The sequence below is a fragment of the Podarcis filfolensis genome (assembly GCF_964270895.1).
Source record: "Podarcis filfolensis genome assembly, chromosome: 4".
NCBI lineage: Eukaryota > Metazoa > Chordata > Lepidosauria > Squamata > Lacertidae > Podarcis > Podarcis filfolensis.
The window spans coordinates 87613223-87637359 of NC_139607.1; the positions used below are offsets into that span (position 1 = coordinate 87613223).

Below are 24137 nucleotides of genomic sequence, written 5' to 3' on the forward strand. Positions count from 1 at the left end.
CGCCCAACACTTTCCTGGTGGCAGTGGCGGCGGCTGCAGCAGCATCCCTGGGGGAAGATGTGTGCAGAGTCAAGCAGCCTTTGTCATGCCCTACAAATGAAGTGGCTTCAGTGTGGGTGCAACCAAGTTTGCTTGGAAGGAGCAATTCATATTTTTCAGTGTAAAGCAGACAAGAAGAGCCTGTGGCATGAGACTTCACAAGAGAGAAAAAGAGAAAGAAAGAGAAAGCAAGAGATTGGTTATTTGGTGGCTTTGTGCCTTCTCTCTTTCTATTTTTTTTTTTTTTTAAATATTTTTTATTGCTTTTTTTCCAGAATCTGAATCCATCATCAATGACACAACAAAAGCAGTTTTACAGGAAAAAAAGAGATTAAACAAGAAAAAATTCATCTTTCAACATCTTTTTCCATCATCCACTGGACTTCCCCATCCCCTCCATCCCTGCATTCTTTATAATAAATGTAAACAGCAAATTAGTACCTTGTTTCCTGTGTTTTTGTATTTTCGTCTAGTTATTCACTCTGAAATTAAAACTTTCTCAATCATTAACTTTGTTTCTATCGTCTCCGAATTTCAATACTGAAGCCTATTTACCTCAAACCTTAGCAAATTTTTAACATTCATATATCTTATAATGTTTTTGTAAATAGTCCTTAAATTTTTTCCAGTCCTCTTCCACAGCCTCTTCTCCCAGGTCTCGGATTCTGCCAGTCATTTCGGCTAGTTGCATATAGTCCATCAGTTGTGTGTGCCATTCTTCCAGTGTGGGTAGCTCCTGTGCCTTCCAGTATTTAGCTATGAGAATTCTTGCTGCGGTCGTTGCATATAAAAAGAAGGTTCTGTCTTTCTTGGGTATCCTCTGGCCCACAATGCCCAAGAGGAAGGCCTCTGGTTTCTTATGAAAGGTATACTTAAATACCTTTTTCAACTCGTTATAAATCAATTCCCAGAAGGCCTTCACCCTCGGGCATGTCCACCAGAGGTGGTAAAAGGTTCCTTCAGCCTCCTTACATTTCCAACATTTATTATCAGACAAATGATATATCTTTGCAAGTTTGACTGGGGTCATGTACCACCTGTACATCATTTTCATAATATTTTCCTTTAAGGCACTACATGCCGTAAATTTCAAACCGGTGGTCCATAACCTTTCCCAGTCCTCAAACATAATGTTGTATCCAATATCTTGAGCCCATTTTATCATGGCTGATTTGACTGTCTCATCTTGAGTATTCCATTTAAGCAACAAGTTGTACATTCTTGAAAGCACTTTCGTCTTAGGTTCAAGCAATTCTAGTTCTAATTTTGATTTTTCCACCTGGAAACCAATTTTTTTATCTTTTTTAAAAATCTCTAAAATTTGGGCATAATGAAACCAGTCTCGCACCTTCCCTTTCAATTTTTCGAAGCTCTGCAACTTCCAAGTGTCACCCACTCTTTCTATTATTTCACAGTATTTTGCCCAGCCACCCCCCATATTAAGTATTTTTATGGCTTTAGCCTCCATCGGTGATAACCACCTCGGAGTCTTATTTTCGAATAAGTCTTTGTATTTAGTCCAGACAGAAAACAGAGATTTCCTTACAATATGGTTTTTAAACAACTTATGAGACTTTACCTTGTCGTACCACAAATATGCATGCCACCCAAAAGCATTATTGAACCCTTCCAGATCTAGGACATCAGTGTTTTCTAGCAAAAACCAATCTTTCAGCCAGCAGAGGGATGCAGCTTCATAATACAACCTTAAGTCCGGCAGGGCAAAACCCCCTCTTTCCTTTGCATCTGTTAATATTTTAAATTTTATTCGGGGCTTTTTGCCCTGCCAGACAAACTTCATAATGTCCCTCTGCCACTTTCCAAAACATTCCACTCTGTCCACGATCTGTAGGGTCTGAAACAGAAACAGCATTTTTGGCAATACATTCATCTTTACTGCTGCAATTCTTCCCAACAAGGAAAGTTTCAATCTTGACCAGATTTCTAGATCCTTTTTGATTTCAGACCAACATTTTTCATAGTTGTCTTTAAACAGATTCAAATTTTTCCCAGTCAAGTTAACCCCCAGGTATTTCACTTTATTAACAACATTTAGTTCTGTTTCCCTCTGAAACTCATCTATTTCTAAAGATGTCAAGTTTTTTGCCAAGACCTTAGTTTTTTGTTTGTTTAACTTAAATCCCGCCACCCGACCAAACTCAGAAATTAGTTCCAATACTCTTTTTGTACTGGACACCGGCTCCTGTAATGTCAAAACCAAGTCATCTGCAAAGGCCTTCAGTTTATATTGTTTTCCTCCGACCTGTATTCCTTCCACCCGCTGATCCTTCCTAATCAAATTTAGCAAAACCTCCAGGACAGAAATAAATAGCAAGGGTGATAGGGGGCACCCCTGTCGTGTTCCCTTTTCAATTTTAAACTCTTCTGTCACCACATTGTTTACTATCAATTTAGCCTTTTGTTCTGAATATATTGTATCTATACCATTTTGGAACGCCCTTCCCACTCCCATCCCTTCCAAATTCTTCTTCATAAATTTCCAAGATATATTGTCAAAGGCCTTCTCCGCGTCCACAAATATCAATACTGCTTTCGTATTCAAATTTGTCTGTAGAAGTTCCAGAACATCGACGATGTTCCTAGTATTGTCTGACAGATGCCTACCAGGGAGAAAGCCTGCTTGGTCTTTATGAATAACTCCATTTAAAACTTTTTTCAATCTATTTGCCAAAATGTCAGCAAAAATCTTGTAATCCACATTTAGGAGTGAGATGGGACGGTAATTCTTAAGTTGAGTCTTTTCAGATTCCAGTTTTGGTATCAAAGTGATGAATGCCTCTTTCCACGATTCTGGTGCCCCCTTCCCTTCCATGATTTGGTTGCATACCTCCATCAATGGCTGGGTCAGGTATTCCTTTAATGTCTTATAGTATTTGGAGGTAAGTCCATCTGGGCCCGGAGATTTGCCTAGTTGCATGTGCTGAATGGCATTTTCGATTTCCTGTTGGGTTATTTTATAATTCAGGTCAGTTTGTTTATCTTGTGTTAATTTTTGTAGGCCATAGCTTTTTAAAAAATTATTTATTTCAGTCTCCACTTGGGGTCCTTGGGAAAACAATTTTTTAAAATATCTCTGGAAACACTTTCTAATTTCCTCTGGTTTCTGAATACATTCTCCTTCAACCTCTAGATTGGTAACAAAGTTCAGTTTTTGTCTCTTTTTCAGCTGCCATGAAAGCAGCTTCCCACATTTATTTGCGGATTCAAATGATCTTTGTTTCATCTGTTTAATTTTCCATTCAACTTCTTGGTTTATCAATTTAGCATATTGTGCTTGATGGAATTTTATTTCTCTCAAAACTTCTTTTGATTTTGGATTTAGTCTCAACTTTTTCTCTCCGTCTTTTATCCTTTCCAAAATCTTGCCCTTTTTACCATTCCAGAGTTTTTTCTTAATAGAATTCTGCTGTATCAGAAACCCTCTCATGACAGCTTTACTTGCGTCCCAGATTGTTTTTTTTTCCACCGACGTGTTCAAATTCAATTCGAAGTAGTCTTTCATCGTCTTTTGGGCCTTCTTCACTATCTCCTGGTCTCTAAACAATGCGTCATTCATTCTCCATCTGAAGGATCCAGCTGGTGTAAGTCTCAAGTCCATTTTCAAGGGGTTATGGTCGGAGCAAGTTTTAGGGCAGATCTCTACTTTTTTGGTCTTAGGTGCCAGTCCTCCAGATATCCAGATTTGGTCGATTCTTGTCCAGGATAGGTGGGCTTCAGAAAAGAATGTTCCCTCTCTACCTAAGGGGTTCTTTGTCCTCCAAATGTCAATCAAATCCATATTGTCTGTGAGTTCAAAAAAGGTCTTTGGTAGTCTGCCATCTTTAGTCACATTTTGGTTTTGTGACTTATCCATGTGTGTGGAGACAACCCCATTCATATCTCCCATCAGAATGATGTTGTTATAGTCCATGTGGTCCAGCATTGTCTCATGCAGCTTCCCATAAAATTCAGATTTCCCCTCATTTGGTGCATAAATTCCAATTATCAAAAATTTTTGTCCTTGTGATTGTATCTCAATCGCCAAAATTCTTCCTTGTTCATCTTTAAACACAAATTTTGGTGCTAGGCTCTCCTTTGCATATATCACGACTCCCCTTTTCTTTTCTTTAGCTGATGAAATAAATTCTTGGCCTAGTCGCTTGTTTATTAGCACTCTTCTGTGGAGCCTAGTCACGTGGGTTTCCTGGAGACAAATGACGTCTAGTTGTTCTTTCCTCAAAATATGGAAAATCCTTTTCCTTTTTTCAGGGGAATTTGCACCATGAATATTCCAACTAAAAAGCTGCAGAGACATCCTGGATCCACTTGTTAGCCAGTGGGATTGTCTCCCTTATCGTCTATGTCTGGAGGTGGATCTTTTGTGTCTGGCGTGGGGGGTGGCCAGGTACCTGCTGTCCCTTTTCGAAGGTCCTCCCCGTAGTCGTTTAGGAATTTTTCTTGCTCTTCTGCTGTTCTGATTCTCACCTTCTTCCCTTTCAAATTAAAAGATAGTCCTTGGGGAAATTCCCACCTGTAGGGGATTGTGTTGTTTCTTAATAATCTTGCCAGGTCCTTATATATAGTTCTTAAATCCAACAGTTGTTTTGGTATGTCTCTGAAGATTTCTGCTGTCTTCCCCTGTATCACCAATGGGTTTTTAAAATGTAGGCCAAGTATGTTATCTTTTTCTTGCTTGTATCTCAATATGATCAAGCAATCCCTTGGTTTGTCTTTCTTGGCCACTCTTCCCAATCTAAAAGCGGTGACGATTTTGAAGTCTTTCTCTTCTGCCAGACCCCAGAACTTGGATATTTCTGCTGTCAAAAAGCCGGCCAAATCTTCCTTTTCTAGTTCTGGGATGTTTCTGATCCTAAGATTACTCTCCCGGTTTTTCAACTCCGCCATAGACAGATAGGCCTGTTGTTCAGTAACCTGTCTGCTCAGTGGTCTTACTTCCCCTCTTAATTCCTCAATCTTTTTTTTATTTTGGTCTGCTTTCGTATTTGCGTCTTCAGCTAATTTTCGATTCTCTGATATAGTCTTTTCGAAATTTCCTATCGCCTGTGTATTTTGAGCAACTTGGTCTGTCAACTTATTAATTGTTGCTGTAACCTGGTCAAATTTAGCCGCTTGTTCGTCGGCTTTCTTATTTAATGCTGCCAGTTGTTCCAAAATTTCTTTAGAAATAGGGTCTAACCCTCCTGCAGCCATATCCTCCAAAGCTGGCTGTTTAAATTGTCCTTCTGGCAGATCTATCACTGTTGGAACAGATGATCTACGTGGCTGCACAGGCAAAGTTGATTGCAATAGCTCAGTTTGTTTTGCTTTCTTGGCAGCCCTTGTTTTTCCTGCCACACTCATTCCACAGCTGTCTAGGTTTCAAGGTCAAATTGTAAATCCCATGGGAAAAGTAATCATCCAGGCAAAAGAATTTCCAAAACAACCAGCAGTTCTCAGAGATTTATATTCCACAATCCAGCAGGGGGAGCTCCCCAAAAGTTAGGAAGAAGGATAGAAAATTTTCCACCATTTAAATCCCATATATAGTAAATTCCAAAATAGGGGGGGTGGAACCCTCTAAGATCACTTTACACTGCAGATAATGAAAGTTCTTTGCGAAGGTGTAAACAACAGTTCCTTTTTAGTAGCTGTAAAGTAGCCCAAGTAACTTTATGTCTCTATACACAATTGCCACAGTCTGATGTTACTTTGTATCCAGGCAGCCCGTGTGCTGGGGCTCATAACTTTGTAATCCACAAAATAAGGAGAGGTATAGCACAGTCTCAGTCCATTTATAATACAGTTTTGACTTTCCCTTTATTTTTAATCAGTCAAATTCAAACTTGCAGGGTAAATTCCAACTTCTTTTAAACTCTTTTCAACGCTTCCGCTTTAAAAGAAAACTTTGCTCAGTACTTTAAACAGGGACGGAAGACTGACTTCCTTTTTAGCGTCTCCCGTTTTCAGCCGAAATTCATCAATTTAGAGTCCAAATAAAGCCTCAAATTTCTTACTCACGAGTTTGTTGTTTCCGATCAAATGTTCAAAGAAGAAAGGTCAGCGCTCATCAGCAGCAGCCGCGCGGCTTCACTTCCGCGGAAAGAGCGATGGATTCACAGCACCGCTACCCCCTCCACGTTCCGGAGCCCCTTACGGGGTCCCTTCTGCGTTTCCGAGGTCGCTCCTGGTGCCCGCCGAATCCCACGGCCACGGGCTCACTCTACCCGTGGTTTTCCTGAACGGGTCGTCGCTGTGCCGCAGCGCACGACCCTTTTCCGCGGAGCCCCTCTTCAACAACTGAAGAGGACCGCCATTGCTGTTTCGCGCCGCCTCCGGAAGTCCATGTGCCTTCTCTCTTTCTATAACTGAGCACACAACTCCAACATTTTCTTAAAACACACAAACACTTCCCAATGGCAAGGCTATGCACAGGCAACCCTACTCTCTCCCATAACACGGCAACTGGAATATTGCTGCAGCTTGGCTGCTACAATGCTAATAAAGCTCAGGGCAAAGGCCATGTTGCTGTAGTAGGATGGCTACTTCTAGATGAAAATCCCTTTCCAGACAAAGATTACTATACCTGTTTTAGAATCTTTCACATGTTTTATTGTCTCCCTGGTATTTACTCCCATGTCTTGAAAGTTGCAACGGATCCTTCCCCCTCTGTCCATCACTTTATACCCAGAACTTCCGACAGAAAAGCCATCTAGAAGACAAAGCAAACATAAAATCAAAGAGAATGAGAAAAACTCACCATGAACATCATTTAACTATCAACAAAATGTAAAAAATGAAGAAGCATGGTGAGCTTTTCCAGGAACAGCATATCACAATACAGGGGTTCTGTTATGCACCCTAATATATTGTTATTAGGGACACGGGAGGCGCTGTGGGTTAAACCACAGAGCCTAGGGCTTGCCAATCAGAAGGTCGGCGCTTCGAATCCCCGCGACGGGGGTGAGCTCCCATTGCTCGGTCCCTGCTCCTGCCAACCTAGCAGTTTGAAAGCATGTCAAAGTGCTAGTAGATAAATAGCTACCGCTCCGGTGGGAAGGTAAACGGCGTTTCTGTGCACTGCTCTGGTTCTCCAGAAGCGGCTTAGTCATGCTGGCCACATGACCTGGAAGCTGTACGCTGGCTCCCTCAGCCAATAAAGCGAGATGAGCGCCGCAACCCGAGTCGTCCGTGACTGGACCTAATGGTCAGGGGTCCCTTTACCTTTACCTATATTGTTATTGGATTGGGGGTGGGAATTTAATGTCATATTTGGGTCCCCTGTGGTTTTATAACTGTGAGGTGTATTTTGTAATAGGGAAAAATGGCTTCATGAACCTCTGTCAAATTAATGGCTCTGGCCAAGTCTGTTAAGTATGTCTTTGCATGACTAAAGAGTTGGCCAAACCCAGGTGTGTTACCATAAAACTACTAGTTAGCGATCTTTCCAGAAGAAGTGAGGTCTATCCACCCCTACCTGGTTGGAGGTGATGCCATCCTGGGTAAAAGAAAATAATAGGCTAGGGATTGTAAGGTGGGAGCTGGGAAGGCAGAGCAAGGCTTGACTTGCTCTCTGTTCTGAAACTAAAGTTACAGCTCTGGGAATCCCCCTAAAAAGCTAATGGGGGAGTAAGGTATGTTAGAGTGTCAATGCAGAGCCCCCTTCCCTCTTATGGTCAGCCTCTACATCTATATGTGAATAAAACTAAATAATAATAATAATAATAATAATAATAATAATTTATTATTTATACCCCGCCCATCTGGCTGGGTTTCCCCAGCCACTCTGGGCGGCTTATCATGAAGGCACCACCATCTCCAGCAAACTTCATTCCAAGAAAACCAAACCATGAATATGTACCTACACCCCTAAAATCTCTACTTCAAAATTGTAGTGTGTGCAACAATATTTTCCTTTGGAAAAGGATTGATCTTAGAGCAAAGCCTCTTCAGATGACCTGAAGGGTGAAGTGGCCTGTGTGGAAGAGGGTGCTGTCTCAGATATGCCATGTAAAGTTTTAAAAGCAAAAGTTTTATGTTGTGAACTACCCTGTGATGTACAGATGGAGGGTGGTATACAAATTTAATTAAAAAAAACCTCAAATAATTACCAGCACTTTGAACACCTTATCATGTTCTGGAGAGAAAGATGAGTTAACAATAGTCACTTATTAAATAGTGATTTAAGCCAAACACTTACATTTAGGGGGGCTGTTCCCAGAACTTGTATTATAATTTTCTTTCTGCAAAGCAAAAGAATCCCCACTCCCAGAGCAACTCTGTGAAGTAGAAATGGCAGAAGAGACAGTGGCACAAAGGTAGTAAATATCATTTTAAAATACTATGCACAAAAGTAATTTATTTTAAAGAAAAACAAACCATTCCCTATTGACATGTGGTAGAATAGAAGTGTAGAGATGTTTGTTCATCAAAACAATTGAATGCTTCAATGGGGACTACTTGTGGCCCGCCAGATATTGCTGTACCCCAACTCCCATCAGCCCCAGCCAGCATGGTCCATGGTCAGGCATGATGGGAGCTGTAGCCCAGCATCTAGAGAGGCAGATTCCCTACCCCGGGTTTAATGCAACCAACAAGTAAAGAACAGACCCCTTTAAATATATAGTATAATACAATTCATGTTATGAAGCTCTATATCCTGAGAAGTGGGCTGGAACAGACCTACAACAGACCTGTTAAGGCAGGTCTGGGTCACTTTCTGCATATTGCAGATGGGAGACTGAGAGAATTGAACAGATTACCGAAGCCTTAAGGCTTCCTCTTGAGTTGACGGAACTTGATGACAGAAGCAACAATTGGAAGATTAGAAATAAATACACTGCACAAAATGTGGTTAGGTATTCTGGGGTGTACCTAATGGTGCATAGCCCAGGCCCATCATCTGATTCATTTGTTTGTTTCACCTTGTAAACTTTATAGCGAGTTCTGTGTTTTAATTTGTATATTGTTTGCTTGTTTGCCTAACATTGGTTTCCCTATTTAGTAATAACCATTGGTTACAAGATGACAAACAATGACTGACTGATTTAAGGTTTGGGAGCAATAGGCCACCACTTTCCCTCAAAAGATTAGAATTTGTGGAGATGGTCCAAGACATTTTGGTGCCTAAAACAGAAAGTTATATGGTTGTTGGCATCCATCTGTCTCAGGAGACAATGGAGGTGTGTGCCTTTGGGGCAGTGGTTGCAGCACATACTGTGGCTGCAGAGACTGTCAGAGGAGAGGCAAGTTTTGTTGCAGCTGGGGCAGATGAAGGCATTAAGTTGTGCTGTTGCAGATGCACCATGGCCTTTCTTCTCTCTGTACTCCTCCCAGCCATCATTCCTCCTCTGGACACTGCTATGGATGCACAATCTGACTCTGTCTCCAGGCACTGTGGTTGTCTGCAAGGGATTCCCAAACGGTGGGGATGATGTTGCCGACCTTCACATGTGAAATAACTGGCAACTTTGCTTGCATTGACTAGTACCCCAAAATCTGCTGCATGTGGTGAGCCTCCACACCCTGCTTAAGTAAGGACATTTCTGAGACTTGAGTGAATACTCTTCCCCCCCTCATAAAAACAACAAATCAGTCACAGAATTCACCTACATACCGGTTGCAGGGAGCCAGGTTGTCCAAACGTAGGTTCTTCTTCAGAAAGGATTTGCCCTCTGGCTTTTACTCGAGCCCGCCCAGTCATCACTGCAAATTTAAGCTGCTGAAATAAAGAAAATGATACAGAGAAATCCAGACATTTGAAATGAATGCTATCCAACCAGGTCAAGTTTGAGCAATATAGGTACTACTGTAGAATGCACAAGAAAGAGGGGAATGTGAATCCTTCAACAGCTGGAACATGTCTGGGAGGAGGGTGACCAAGATGATAAAGGGTCTGGAAACCAAGCCTTATGAGGAATGGTTGAGGGAATCTGGTATGCTTAGCATGGTAAAAAGTAGACTGAGAGGAGATAGAATAGCCATCTTAAAATATCTCAAGGGCTGTCACATTGAGGATGGAGCAAGCTTGTTTTCTCCTGCTCTGGAGGCTAGGACCCAAACCAATGGATTCAAGTTATAAGACAGGAGATTCGAACTAAACATCAGGAAGAACCTTCTGACAGTAAGAGCTATTTGGCAGTGGAACGGACTCCCTCAGAAAGTGGTGTACTTTCCTTTACTGAAGGTCTTTATGCAGAGGTTGGATGGCTACCTGTCATGTATGATCTAGCTGAGATTTCTGCATTGCCGGGAATTGGACTAGATGGCCCCCGGGATTCCTTCCAACTCTACAGTTCTATGATTCTAATTGACTTCCCCTGTATGAAACTACCCGTACACTTAAGTCATTTTAAGAGGTTTCACCCATATTCCCCAACTCTCATAGGTGCTGTGAGTGGGTGGTTATATGGGACAGGGCTATTTCTTTATTTATTGCATTTATATCCCATCTTTTTTCCAAAGAGATCAAGGTGAAGTACAGTGGTACCTTGGTTTTTGAATGCAATCCTTTCCAGAAGACCGTTCGACTTCCGAAACATTAAAAAACCGAAGCATGCATTTCCGGAAGCATTTACGTCCTGAAAACTCAATACACAAGCCACATGGCACGTTCGGATTCCGAAAGCCGTTTTAAAACTGAAGCAGTTACTTCCGGGTTTGCAGCGTTTGAAAGCCGAAACCTTCAACTTCTGAGATATTCGAAAACCGAGGTACCACTGTACATGGTTCTCCCTTTCCTTGTTTAATCCTCACAACAACCCTGTGAGGTAGGTTCCACTGAGAGGCAACAACTGGCCCAAGGTGAGTTTCACGGCTATGGGGATTTTAATCCTGGTCTCACAGGTTCTAGTCTGACACTCTAACCACTTATTCTCACTGGCTTTTGGTAATGGCATGATTTTAGAACCCCCTCCTAAGACCACAAAAATCCACTCCTAGTTGCTCCCCACAAAGCTTCTTTGTTTCGGCATCTTAATTTAGTTGTTGGTATTTGTAGTAGTAAGGTAAAGGTAAAGGTATCCCTGCCCGTACGGGCCAGTCTTGCCAGACTCTAGGGTTGTGCGCTCATCTAACTCTACAGGCCGGGAGCCAGCACGGTCCGCAGACACTTCCGGGTCACGTGGCCAGTGTGACAAGCTGCATCTGGCAAGCCAGCACAGCACACGGAACTCCGTTTACCTTCCCGCTGGTAAGCGGTCCCTATTTATCTACTTGCACCCAGGGGTGCTTTCGAACTGCTAGGTTGGCAGGCACTGGGACCAAACGACGGGAGCGCACTCCGCTGCGGAGATTCGAACCGCCGACCTGACGATCGGCAAGTCCTAGGCACAACCCGCGTCCCTATTTGTAGTAGTAGTAGTAATAATAATAATTTATTATTATTATTATTTATACCCTGCCCATCTGGCTGGGTTTCCCCAGCCACTTTCAGAGGCTCACAACATATCTAAAAACATCAATGCTGAAAAACTTCCCTATTTCTGCACAGGAATTTTGTGGTGTACAGCAGCCCTTAAATCACGGTTCTGAGAGTTTGCAGATGTTCCTTATTTGAAAGACTGACCTCCTCCCTACTGTGGATTCAGACAAATTCAAATAATTTAACCTGTGCTTGCTGTTTTGGAGTAGCATTTTCCTATTGTTGCAAATTCTCATTTGGCAATTCTAAGCAATTTTAAGAAAATGTGTAGGAGGCGCCAGCATGGGATTTGCTGGGAGCAGTAGCGTACTAGTAAATTTTAAAAAGCTGGAGCTCATCAAAACAGCTCCCCTAGATGAATACAAAAAAAGCAGGCAGCAGGGCTTTCTCCATTATTATTATTATTGTTGTTGTTGTTGCTGTTGTATGCGTGTAAAAAACAGGAAAGAATAGCTGCACAAATACAGTATAATATCCTGTCTTAGAATCAGTGGGACTGCAATTCACTGTGTTTTCATGACAGTAATAATGAATGAATTCGTATTTGCTCTCCTTGCTTTATGCGAACATATCACAAACATAAAAGCCTTGTTATCACCTCATTCACTTGCCAGAGCAAGGGAGATGTGTCAGCCACCCCTGGGGTTCCAGGAGATGGCATAATCACTCCTGGGTTCCCAGTCCACTGTACCACCATGCATCATATGAGCGGATTGCTTCTAGACACAGATTGTGCATGGAAAAATATTATATTTGTAATGCATTCATAACAATTATGACTTGTTAATTATTGTACACTTGTTGGAAAAGTAGCATTATTTATACCCTTAGATGTAGGGACGCGGGTGGCGCTGTGGGTTAAACCACAGAGCCTAGGACTTGCTGATCAGAAGGTTGGCAGTTCGAATCCCCACGACGGGGTAAGCTCCCGTTGCTCGGTCCCTGCTCCTGCCAACCTAGCAATTCAAAAGCACGTCAAAGTGCAAGTAGATAAATAGGTACCGCTATGGCGGGAAGGTAAATGGCATTTCCGTGCGCTGCTCTGGTTCGCCAGAAGTGGCTTAGTCATGCTGGCCACATGACCTGGAAGCTGTACGCCAGCTCCCTTGGCCAATAAAGCGAGATGAGCGCCGCAACCCCAGAGTCGGCCACGACTGGACCTAATGGTCAGGGGTCCCTTTACCTTTACCTATACTGCATTGTACTACAGTTTCAAGCACTTTTTCTTTGCCCCCCCCCCCCATTTCGTTCACATTATTTGCACAGTGAAAAAAAATTCAATAAAGTTTTTTTAAAAAAAACAACGAATCAAGACATTGGGAGAGGAGAAATGTAGCAGGAGGTTCCTACACAGCTGGAATATGTGTAATGCAAGTGTACAAGGAAAGTGAAGAGAAATGATGGAGGAATAGGCATGAGCAATGATGGATTAGAAATAAAAGACACAGGGGCGGAGGAAGGGGGCTGCAGTAGGGGCAGGTCACCCCGGGTGTCACCACCGAGGGGCCTGCAGCGCACCCGAGCCACAGGTCTCTCCATACATATGCTACAATGTTACTGTTTTTGTTAAATTAATTGTTTAAATTGTTATTAAGGAAATGATTATTTTTCTCCTTCCAATAAAGCACAGCAGAAAAGTTGTCCAAATATAGCATTAACTTATTAAACCTCACAATATTTTCATAATTATGTATTTCTAATAGTATAACCAAATCAGTAATTTTTGATATAACGGTAAAAACTACTCTGAAAAATTATTACTCCAATAGTGAAACCTTCATCTGGTTGTAAATATTAAGATTATACCAGCAGGAATGTCTTTCCTTAAAAAATTTGATTTACTGACGAGTGATTTAAATTGATTTGACTTAAATCAAATCCACCCTGGAGCACACTTATCCCCATTTGTGGGCAGATTTTACACTAGAGGAGAATGTCCTAATAGAGCCAGAGAAGTATACTATATTATACAATTTAAAAATAGATAAAATATACAAAGCATAGTAGCGGTCAAAATGTCAGTGTTTCATCCAGCTCATTTGATGACCTTAGGCCAGTCAGTCTCTCTCATCCCAAACTGAAAGGGGTTGTTGCAAAGTTTAAAATGGGTCTGGATGGCTGGTAAGAACCAAGGGTAATGTCTGGATCCGCTTGGAGTCAGTAAAGGCAGGAGAAAAGGGCAGTAATACCTGGAGCAGTATCTTTATGAAATTGCAACCATGGATTGTACAGGGAATGGATGTTGGGGAGACAGAAATGTGATCTCCCTCTCCCCATCCACTCCAATGGCTGGGCATGTAAAGAGATTATAAAAGGTAAAGGGACCCCTGACCATTAAGTCCAGTCGTGACCGACTCTGGGGTTGCGGCACTCATCTCGCTTTATTGGCCGAGGGAGCCGGCGTACAGCTTCTGGGTCATGTGGCCAGCATGACTAAGCCGCTTCTGGGGAACCAGAGCAGCACACGGAAACGCCGTTTACCTTCCCGCCGGAGCGGTACCTATTTATCTACTTGCACTTTGACATGCTTTCGGACTGCTAGGTTGGCAGGAGCAGGGACCGAGCAACGGGAGCTCACCCCATTGCGGGGATTCGAACCGCCAACCTTCTGATCGGCAAGCCCTAGGCTCTGTGGTTTAACCACCCGCCACCCACGTCCCTTAAAATTTACTATGTTCTTACACCGCCCTTCATCCAGGACCCTATAAAATACAGCATTATAGATAACAAAAGTAAATAAAAACACTGAATGCAACATCAGCAACAAAACTAAAAGACAAATAAATAAATAAATTACAAAGTCGACTGAGGGATTGCAGATTAACATGTCTGGATATTGTGGTGGTTTTTTTTAAAAAAAACCCCATAATTTAGCTGCTTGAAAACAGAGATTCGCCCCTTTGCCAGCCGCACCCAACTCTCCTTAAATGAACGGCTTTTTTTTCAAAAAAAACCAACCACCTTAATATAAAATACGTGAGGGTATATTCTTATTCTTCTCATTTGCTTAAACCAGTACTGACCACGGGGGGGGGGGGTGACACTTGGCAGAGGAAGCTCAAAGCCTCCTCTTTCCTCCCTTCCCGCCTCGCACTGAAAGCGGAGCTGCTTCGCCCCGCAACCTCCGCTCCCCTCCCCCCCCCCCGCGCACGTGCCTCGGCGCGAAGCCTCGCGGCCGCCAACGACCCGCCAACGCCGAGCGCGCGCGCGCGTGGCGCCCACCAACCGCTGCCAGAGAGGCGCTGCTGCCGGCGTCCTCGCGCACGCGCCCGCCGCAGTTGACGCCCTCGCTCGGCGTGCTGCTCCTCTTCCTCGCCCGCCGTTGCAGTTTGCCGTTTCTGCCGGCAGGGGGCGGTGCGGGGAGGGGGAGGAAGCGAGCGTGCACCGTATATTCCGAATAAATTAATTTTCCGTTGCTGGAAGTTGCGGGTAGGATATGCAGGGGTGACGGGGCAGGAGGAAAGTTGGAGATTTGATTTGATTTGATTTGATTTGATTTGATTTGATTTGATTTGATTTATTTTATTTTATTTTATTTTATTTTATTTTATTTTATTTTATTTTATTTTGCAATCCGATGGTTTCCTCGGGTGATAAAAAGGTAATTTGCAATGAGCACATGCGCGCGCAAGAGTCGCGTTGTGTTTTTCCTGCTCTGCCCGAGGCCGTCGCTGGGAGTAACGCGCGCAAATCCCGGACAGTTTGCAAATAAGTTTTTGCTGTGCTCCAGTTCATCTGTGTCTGTTCATCCAGTTCATAAACTGTGTCACGCTTATGATAATCTTTTATTCTCTTGTTAATTATGCTGTTTTAAATGTGCATTTTATATTTGACTTCACTTAGCAATGTTTTCTTTTGAAATGTTTTAAGATTTTTTTGTTAACTTTATGTATTCCGTAGTTAACCTCCTTTGTGATGTTTTCTTTTGAAATCTTTATGATAATATTTTAGTTTTAATTACATTGCTTTGACTGTTTATACAGTGGACGCTCTGGTTGTGAACGTGATCCGTGCGGGAGGCACGTTCGCAACCTGCAGCGCCGCATCTGCGCACACGCAGGTCATGATTAGGCGCTTATGCGCAAAGCGCAATTTAGCACCTCTGTGCATGCGCAAGCGCTGAAACCTGGAAGTAACCCATTCCAGTACTTCCGGGTTTGGCGCAGTGTGCAACCTGAAAACACGCAACCTGAAGCGTCTGTAACATAGCTGTCAACGTTTCCCTTTTTTAAAGGGAAATTCCCTTATTCCAAATAGGATTCCTCGCAAGAAAAGGGAAAAGTTGACAGCTAAGGTCTGTAACCCAAGGTATGACTGTATTTGACTTTCTTCGGATGGTTTTATTTAGATTTTATCGATTTAGTATGCTGTAAACCACTTTGAGATTTTTCTTAAAAATATAAAGTGGTATAGAAGTTAAATAAATAAAACAAAAATAAAATATGGGGTTTGTGTGTGCAGGCTCCCCCCCATAAAATGTATATAAGACTTGATTTTTTTTTAAAAGCACTTTAAAAGCCCTTGAAGCATTTTGCAAAAATAAAAAAAGATAAAATAATCCGGGGGGGGGGGGGACGACAATTAAAACCAAGTATTTGGAAAATTCAAAAAAAATAATTAAAACCCATGATAAACTTAAAACACATGTCCGTATTGCATGCGTCTGGTTAGGCTTGCCTAAGCAATAGTGTTTTTAAGCAGCCACTGGAAAACGCATCAATAAAATAAACAGGAACAGTTGTGATAACAATTCATTCAGATCCTTTGCAGGGCAGGATTTAGGTTTGATAAGGCCCCAACCTACTGAAGGTAATGGGGCCCTTTATATGTCCAGCTGTCCTGTGCCAACAACAAATTGCCACTGTTTTTTGTGTTGAACATATGCTATATCAGGGGTAGGCAACCTAAGGCCTGGGGACCAGATGCAGCCCAATCACTTCAATCCGGCCCGTGGACGGTCCAGGAATCAGCATGTTTTTACATGAGTAAAATGTGTCCTTTTATTTAAAATGCATCTCTGGGTTATTCGTGGGGCCTGCCTGGTGTTTTTGCATGAGTATTTATTTTATTTTATTTCTATACCGCTTTATATTTTTAAGAAAAATCTCAAAGCGGTTTACAGCATACTAAATCAATAAAACCTAAATAAAACCATCTGAAGAAAGTAGAATGTGTGCTTCTATTTAAAATGCATCTCTGGGCTATTTGTGGGGCATAGGAATATGTTCATTCCCCCCCCTCCAAAAAAAAAGTTGGCCCACCACATGGTCTGAGGGACGGTGGACTGGCCCACGGCTGAAAAAAGGTTGCTGACCCCTGTGCTATATAGTAATTCATGTACCTAATAGGTATCTAAAGCCATTTGCACATAACAAAATATGTCTTTTTATCAAAGTAATTGTTGAACTTATCCTATATTTTGGAAATATACATCCATTTTCTTTTCCCTTTAATTTTTTGGGGGGCCCCCAAGAGAGTGGGGCCCCAAGCTATAGCTTGTTTAGCTTATATGTAAATCCGGCACTGATCCTTTGCAGAGGCCAGTTGGAGCAGGCTTAGAGCTGGTTGATTCCTCCTCTCGGGTCATTTTATTGATGCGCAATGCTGAGCTCCCTTGTTTTCAGTGCAAATCTTCACTCACCCACTTCTTCCCTGGTGGGTGGGTGTGTATATTTTGTGGTTCACCTCGGGTGCCAGAATGTCTTGGGCCGACCCTTGGGCTAACCACAAGCTGTAACTGCACTGTCTCCTATGGTTTGCAGCTTGCGGTTTAGATATCACCCCATATAGGCAGATAGACAGACAGACAGATGATTCATTAAAACAGTGGCACTGTGCAGTTGAGGTTCACTTTCCACATTCAGCTGAAACACAAAGCATCCACTCTTTTGCTGCATTTGTATTTTCCTATCACATCTGTTATAATGTAGTGGATTTATCTGACTATTCTTGATCACTCCAGCAGGCAGCAGATGGGCACAACAGATCGCGTGGGTGTGATTTGTGAGGATTACAGAGGAACAAATGAACTGAAATGCCGTCAGGCCTGATTCTGGAATATTGGCTGGCACCCAAGAACATCCCTCTGAAAGCGACACGTGGAGAATAATCTTCCCAAGGTGAAGATAACGTGGCACATCGCTCCAGCAGTCAGAGGGCACAATGCCCAGCCTGATTGTTGTTGTTGTTTAGTCGTTTAGTCGTGTCCAACTCTTTGTGACCCCATGGACCAGAGCATGCCAGGCACTCCTGTCTTCCATTGCCTCCCGCAGTTTGGTCAGTCATGCTGGTAGCTTCGAGAACACTGTCCAACCATCTCATCCTCTGTCGTCCCCTTCTCCTTGTGCCCTCCATCTTTCCCAACATCAGGGTCTTTTCCAGGGAGTCTTCTCTTCTCATGAGGTGGCCAAAGTACTGGAGCCTCAGCTTCACGATCTGTCCTTCCAGTGAGCACTCAGGGCTGATTTCCTTAAGAATGGAGAGGTTTGATCTTCTTGCAGCCCATGGGACTCTCAAGAGTCTCCTCCAGCACCTTAATTCAAAAGCATCAATTCTTCGGCAATCAGCCTTCTTTATGGTCCAGCTCTCACTTCCATACATCATTACTGGGAAAACCATAGCTTTAACTATACGGACTATACTATTGCTTTACTGCGCCTGTCTGCTGATAATATTCAGGAGGTACTTGGTTCACAGGAGCTTGTGCCTTCTTTGTTGGGGGTCTCTGGCAGGTGGAATACATTGGAGCATGAGGTAGCAGATAAGATAGGACTCGAATCAGAGAGATCAAGGTTCAAATCCCCACCTAACTATGAAATTCATTTTCGGCCAGATACTTTCACCACCAAAGATACTTAGACCTTCCAGGTTTCCGCTGGCTGAGGGACTCTAGGTTGTCAGCAATGCTCAAATTGAAGGCCAAACTCTTTACCTAGCACATGGGTAGGCAAACTAAGGCCCAGGGGCCGGATCCGGCCCAGTAGCCTTCTAAATCTGGCCCATGGACGGTGCGGGAATCAGCGTGTTTTTACATAAGTAGAGTATCCTTTTATTTAAAATGCATCTCTGGGTTATTTGTGGGGCATAGGAATTCATTCATTTTTTTCCCTTCAAAATATAGTCTGGCCCCCCACAAGGTCTGAGGGACAGTGGACCGGCCCCCTGCTGAAAAAGTTCTCTGACCCCTGATCTAGCATCAGGGCTTGCTCCAGAGGGTGGCAAGGTTGGGCATTTGCAGAGGGCCCACCGACCTAACTCACTTTGCACAGAATATCCAATGAGACTGGATGCAGCTTCACATTTAAAGCAGTATCATACCACAGTCATGGCTTTCCCCCAGTTATGGGAACTGTAGTTTGCTAAGGGTGCAGAGAGTTGTTCCCCTCACAGAGTTACAGAGTGGTTTAACAATTAATCCCTCTTCCCAGGGAACTCTGGGAATCGTAGTAGCTCTGTGAGGGGAAGAGGGGAATCTCCTAGCAACTCTCAGCAGCCTTAGCAAACTACAGTTCCCAGGATTATTTTGCAAGCTTCATTTGCAATATCCACGCTACATAATTGGCATTAAAGCGCCAGCCCAAGAAGGGAAGGGGGAAATAAACAAAAGGAAAAAGAGACAGAACATGCAGAAAAGCAATGATTCTATGGCACCCCTGCCACCACTGAAAACTTGGATGTTAGCATCCAAAATGCATATGTTAAGTGCATGAATTTCAAGAGCTGTAGAACTCTGATGTCATATACTCTGTGGCAGTTATGGCAGTTAGTTGAAGAGTCTTAACTGTTGTGCTGCTGTCTGCCTCAGGGAGGCTTAACAATTTAATCTGTGTAAGATGTATTAACAATTTAAGAAAACACCCACCTGCATTGTATATTTAATCTGCAACTGCAAGTACAGTACACTAAGTAAAAGTAATTTGTTCTTTAAACTTTAAACACAGAGTTTTTATAGGAGGGAACTCATTAAAGGGTCCCGCAACCCAGGGCTCTCTTCCTCAAAGCTCTGCAAATGGGAACTAGAGTCTTAATTCCCACCAAAAAAAAAAAAAAGCTGGAAAGTGAAAGTTTGATGTAGAGATCCTAGAAATTAAAAGAAAGACGACGGAAGAGGAAGAATAGTTAGAGCAATTTTAAAATACAATATTAAAACTAATTACAGTTGGTAGAATAGGGTGGGTCCTAAAATATCTGAGGTGTCAAATAATAATCATAATAATTTTATTATTTATACCCCGCCAGGAGAAAGAGGTACCTCTTCAACATATGACAGAAACTATGTAGTGAAGGTGCCAGACACATCTCTGTGGAAAGGGAATTCCACAATTTAGGACTTGCCACAGAGACTGCCTGCCTACACTTTTAAAGACACCTGCTAAAAATGTGCTTTTATTGCAGCAAGCTTTCCCAGACATGGAATTGACTTGTACCGATTTCATCTCTGCTTTATTTATAGGGGCAAGTTTGCTGAGTGGGATTGCGGCTTGAAGTCTACCGATATCCATGGTCCGAAGCTGGCCGAAGTCTATAGTGATGGACTTAATGGAAACTGGCCGGGGCTGGCGGGTGAAAGCTGGTGGAGCTTGCATTTGGAAGCCGGCAGGTGTTTCAAGGCTGGTGTTTGTGGATGTCAGCTGGTTGAAACTCACCTTCGGAGCCCAGTCAACAGAAGCCGGTGGATATTTGTGGACTGAGGCAGGACACAAACGTAAACAAATGGAGAGTAAATTGTGACCGATTGTATCTGCCAGTGTTCATCGTGGATGCTGGCTGGCGTACGTTTGTGTGTGGGAATGGGAGGTCTCAAAAATGGTCAGGGCGAAATGGTACATGTATGTGAGCGAATGGGGTGGGATTTGTGGAAATGTTCATGATTAGATGGAACCTGTGGAAGCTGGAAGGCTGAAAGTTAGCATATAAAGTCACCAGGCAGAAGTCAGTGGAAGTGCCTGGATGCTGCTGCCGTATGGTAGCCGTCCCATTCGTGGTCCCATGGATGTCTGAAGCCAGTGAGGTTTCGTCAAGGCCACCCATGAAAGCAGTGAAGAGAACTGCAGGGCTTAAGCAAGGCAGCTTATATTTCATTTGAAGAAACGCCTTTCTAAACACATCCACCTGCAGTAGCTATTCTATCTTTTTATTCAAAGTCACAAAATGGGATATCACACACCTGACTTGGTATCGTTACACAGGAAAGGTGTGTAGGGTGAGAAATAAGCAAACCCCTGTGGAGGTGCCTCCAAAATCGTCAGGCCACGGGAGGTTGTGCTGATGCTCTTGGCTGTGGACTGCCTGTGATGTCACAAAAGAACATGGTGGCTGAGGGAGAAATGACAGTTATCAGAAGAGGGAAGAGGTTCAGTTGAAGGAGGCTCTGGAGAAGTTGGGTGAGGGGCAGCTGGAGGCAGAGAAGGGAAATCTGGTTTAGCTTCATCCTGTCTATTGGAGTTGCCTGTTGTCCTGTGCCTCACCTACGTAGCTGTCAAAAAAGTCACAACTGATTTTTGTCACAGAGAATCCAGCTGCCCACCATAAACTTTTAAGGCTCCTCAGTGTTTGAAAAACTTCCTTTTAGCTGAAACATCACCGTTAGGTCTAGTAAGGTACTTTAGGATGCGGATTTTTAAGAGGAAAGAACCCTAGTCAAATGTAGGGGTTCAGCGTGTGAGCTATGATGAACCACAAAGACCCGGAGTTTAATCTCGCTGCTGCCCTCAATAAAAGATCCCGAAGAGGGGAAATGTGTGTCTCTTCTCCCCCCCCCCCCATCGTTCCTTCCTTCTTCCCTGCCCCACATATTTACAAAGTAGTCTTCCTGGGCCCTTTTTGTCTGAGATCATTTCAACTGGCAATGCTGAGGATTAAGACTGGGCCCTTATGCACAAAATGTAGGATGCTGCCTTATACTCAATCAGCCCCTTGGTTCATCAGCATGGTGCCCATCCCATAACCGCTTTATGCACCTCACTGGTTGTGGTCAGTGGATATCAGGTTTATATACAAGAACCAAGTTGATCCTGGAAGCCTGAAGTCTACCCATGCTTGTTATAATGGATGCATTTCTTGCAGCCAAGGAAGGTGACATGATTTTACAGGTTTCACAGGGTGTCTTTGAAAGATAATTGTAAACACATTCAAATTGTTGGCATCAAACACTTAATCAGATGGAAAACCTGATATCTCTTGGCAGTTGAGACAACTCACTTAGCAAGAGATACTTTGGAGAACACAGCTAGAGGAATCGATGCGGGTAAATCAGCATGAATGCAGTTAGCCCATGGGTTTAATTTTCTGTAGCATTTTTTACAAAACACTTCCAGTGGAATATTGGTTATTCAGCTGAATGATGCACCAGAAAAGCTTAACCATCTATTTATGAAGTGTCCATTATTATTATTTATTTAATTTCTATACCGCCCTATACCCAAAGGTCTCATTAGCATGAGGTATTAGATATTTGCTTTCTCCTGTTGACTTCTACAGTGACCAATTATGCAGTGCTAAAAGGCGCATTTTGAAATAGATTTGCAGAAAGGACAAACATTACACAGAAAACTAAACTCTCTTCCACCCCTCCACTGTTCTGGCCGGCGGGGGAGGGGTTGTTTGCCAGCCCCACAAGAGTCAATGGAGTGGGGGGACATGGGGCACTAGTGCAATTATTTAAATCGGACACAGAAATTAGAAATATATTGCAGTGTAAGAAAAAGATACAAGGGCAAGTTGCTGGTGTTGCATTCAGAGTTTTCTTGCCTGGAAAACACTGCTTGTGTGCTAGAAATCTGATAATCCATAATCATTTCTAGAACCCATGCTATTTTTCAAAAATAATACCTATATCATGATGCCACATAATCTTATAATCCTAATCTTATTCTATAATATTAATATTTTGCCAGCAAAGAAAGGTAATCCAGTCAGCATGGTTTCAGACATCCATTAAAAAAAAATTATTATTATTTTGGTCTAATTCTTAGCTAGGAAAAATCCTTCTTTGAAGGGAACAGTTCGCATCAGGAAACCTATTACACGTGGGTTAACGCCAGAGTCTAGGGGTTGTGTTGTACAGGAGTGTCTTACAGGGAAATTCTAAGTGAGGCCTAATTGTCACGGTCTGGTCTACGGGCGATCGAAGTCCCGGCTGAGGACGTCGGGACCTGGGGCAAGATGGCAGGGTAGGAGCAGGAACGAGAGTCAGAAAGCAGGGAATCACGGGTCCAAGGGTCGAGAAGCAAGGAGTCAAGAAGCTGAGGTCTGAGGGTCAGGAAGCAAGAAGCCAACGCAGCAAGGCAGAAAACGTGTTGCTGTGGCAAAGAGCTGAAGGGAAATGCTGACCTTATATCCCTTCCCGGCTCTTGCCACCAGGTGCAGTGAGTTACCTAGCGGCCTCACCTGTGCCTTGCCTCTCCAGAACAAACTTAGGAAGGCCCCAGTCCTGCGAAGCCCTACTGGTCACAGGGCCTGGCTCCTGCACGCACCCCTGACACTAATTTGTCATGGTCTGCTATACAGGCACACTCTGCAGATGGACAACACCAAGGCCCCTGACTCGCCCTCCTTCCTTAAACTCAACTTGGTCCAGGCATCACTTCAAATAGATGACTCCTCTAAGTGCCTTTCAAACAGGTACTGTCAAGTAGGACACATAGCCACTCTCTTGACTTGGGTGAGAGAAAGTAGAGGTTGCTACTGGGGCGTAGTTGACGCAGTTGGCAATGGAATTCTTTCTTTGCGGAGGTGGCTGCAAAGCAATTGTGTCCCTTTGCATCTTTGGCTCGAATTTGGAGGCACAGCCTGGCTTGAGTTGAAGCCACGGCTGCAAAGGAACAACGAGAACGTGCTTAGGGTGTGATCTCCGTTCTATGACGTTGAGTCACCTGGCATCATTGTAATGTCAGGAGACTGGCAGGTGGGTGGCCTGCAGGGAGGGAAGCAGCTGGCCAGATCCTGTTCCCTGTTCCCATTTAATCCTGTGATCCCAGCCACGTGCAACCTGTTTATTTTGCAAAGAAATGCAAATATTGGAAAACACCAATAAGCCTTCAGTTTTCAAATAAAACCAACCCTTGGAAGCTGTCCATAGGTGCCAACACCCTGGGTGCCCGGGCACCCACAAAATTCCCCATGAAGGGGATGGGCACCCACAGATTTCGGCACCAGGGCCATGCACCAACCCTGGGCACCCACAGTCACAGAGCCAAGCTGGCACTCCTGAACCTATCACCATTTGGAAAAGTGGGGGGAGCAAAACACTTTAGAACCCGTTTTTTTGTTGAAGGCCTTCAGTGGGAGTCTGCGGAAGGTTTTTTCCATGGATTCCATGCAGAATCTTCTGCTAAAAGCAGAGAATGAAGGACTTCGGATTTCTAATTTGCATCTACTGCCTGGTGGCATGGCTTTTTCTCAGGGGCCCCCCCTGGGACGTTTTGCTGCTGTAGGCAAAATACCATGCCCCGCCCCTGATTCGGGCCCCTTTCCTGCCCCTGCTATCAGTCTGCGCTCACACCGGCTCCCTCACTGCAACTGCCACAATGCAGTGACAGCATCACAAGTGCAGTATTAGCAGTGAAGGCAGGGGCACTCTGGCTGCAGTGATCTGGGCAAAGGCAGTGGGACAACAGGGCAGGTAGTGGTGCAACAAGGGTTGGGGGTGTCAGATCTGCCACCTGAAGCAAATTGCTTC

At 43.6% G+C, this 24137-nt stretch overlaps 1 protein-coding gene and 1 long non-coding RNA gene across 8 annotated transcripts in view; one reads left to right on the top strand and one right to left on the bottom strand.

Annotated features, from left to right (window-relative positions):
- Positions 1 to 19031, bottom strand: part of PIWIL4 (piwi like RNA-mediated gene silencing 4) — a 40557-nt gene extending 21526 nt beyond the window's left edge. The window contains exons 1-4 of one of the 6 annotated variants that reach the window (XM_083609679.1): positions 19012 to 19031; positions 9653 to 9757; positions 8237 to 8315; positions 6623 to 6748 (exon numbers count right to left, since the gene is read on the bottom strand). In XM_083609679.1, the coding sequence (XP_083465805.1) occupies positions 6623 to 6748; positions 8237 to 8315; positions 9653 to 9739 (292 nt within the window). In that variant the 5' untranslated portion in view covers positions 9740 to 9757; positions 19012 to 19031. Of the gene's footprint in view, positions 1 to 6622; positions 6749 to 8236; positions 8316 to 9652; positions 9758 to 12056; positions 12172 to 14484; positions 14784 to 19011 lie in introns of those variants that run through there. The other 5 variants (XM_083609678.1, XM_083609677.1, XM_083609676.1 and 2 more) reach the window with 5 other exon arrangements.
- Positions 14969 to 21199, top strand: LOC310760971. 2 transcript variants are annotated; one of them, XR_014547137.1, is made up of 3 exons: positions 14969 to 15059; positions 17421 to 17577; positions 19911 to 21199. It is a non-coding gene; the product is annotated as an uncharacterized lncRNA (long non-coding RNA). The 2 variants fall into 2 exon arrangements; XR_014547138.1 differs by lacking the exon at positions 14969 to 15059 and having other exon boundaries at positions 17146 to 17577.
- The last annotated feature ends 2938 nt before the right edge of the window (positions 21200 to 24137 follow it).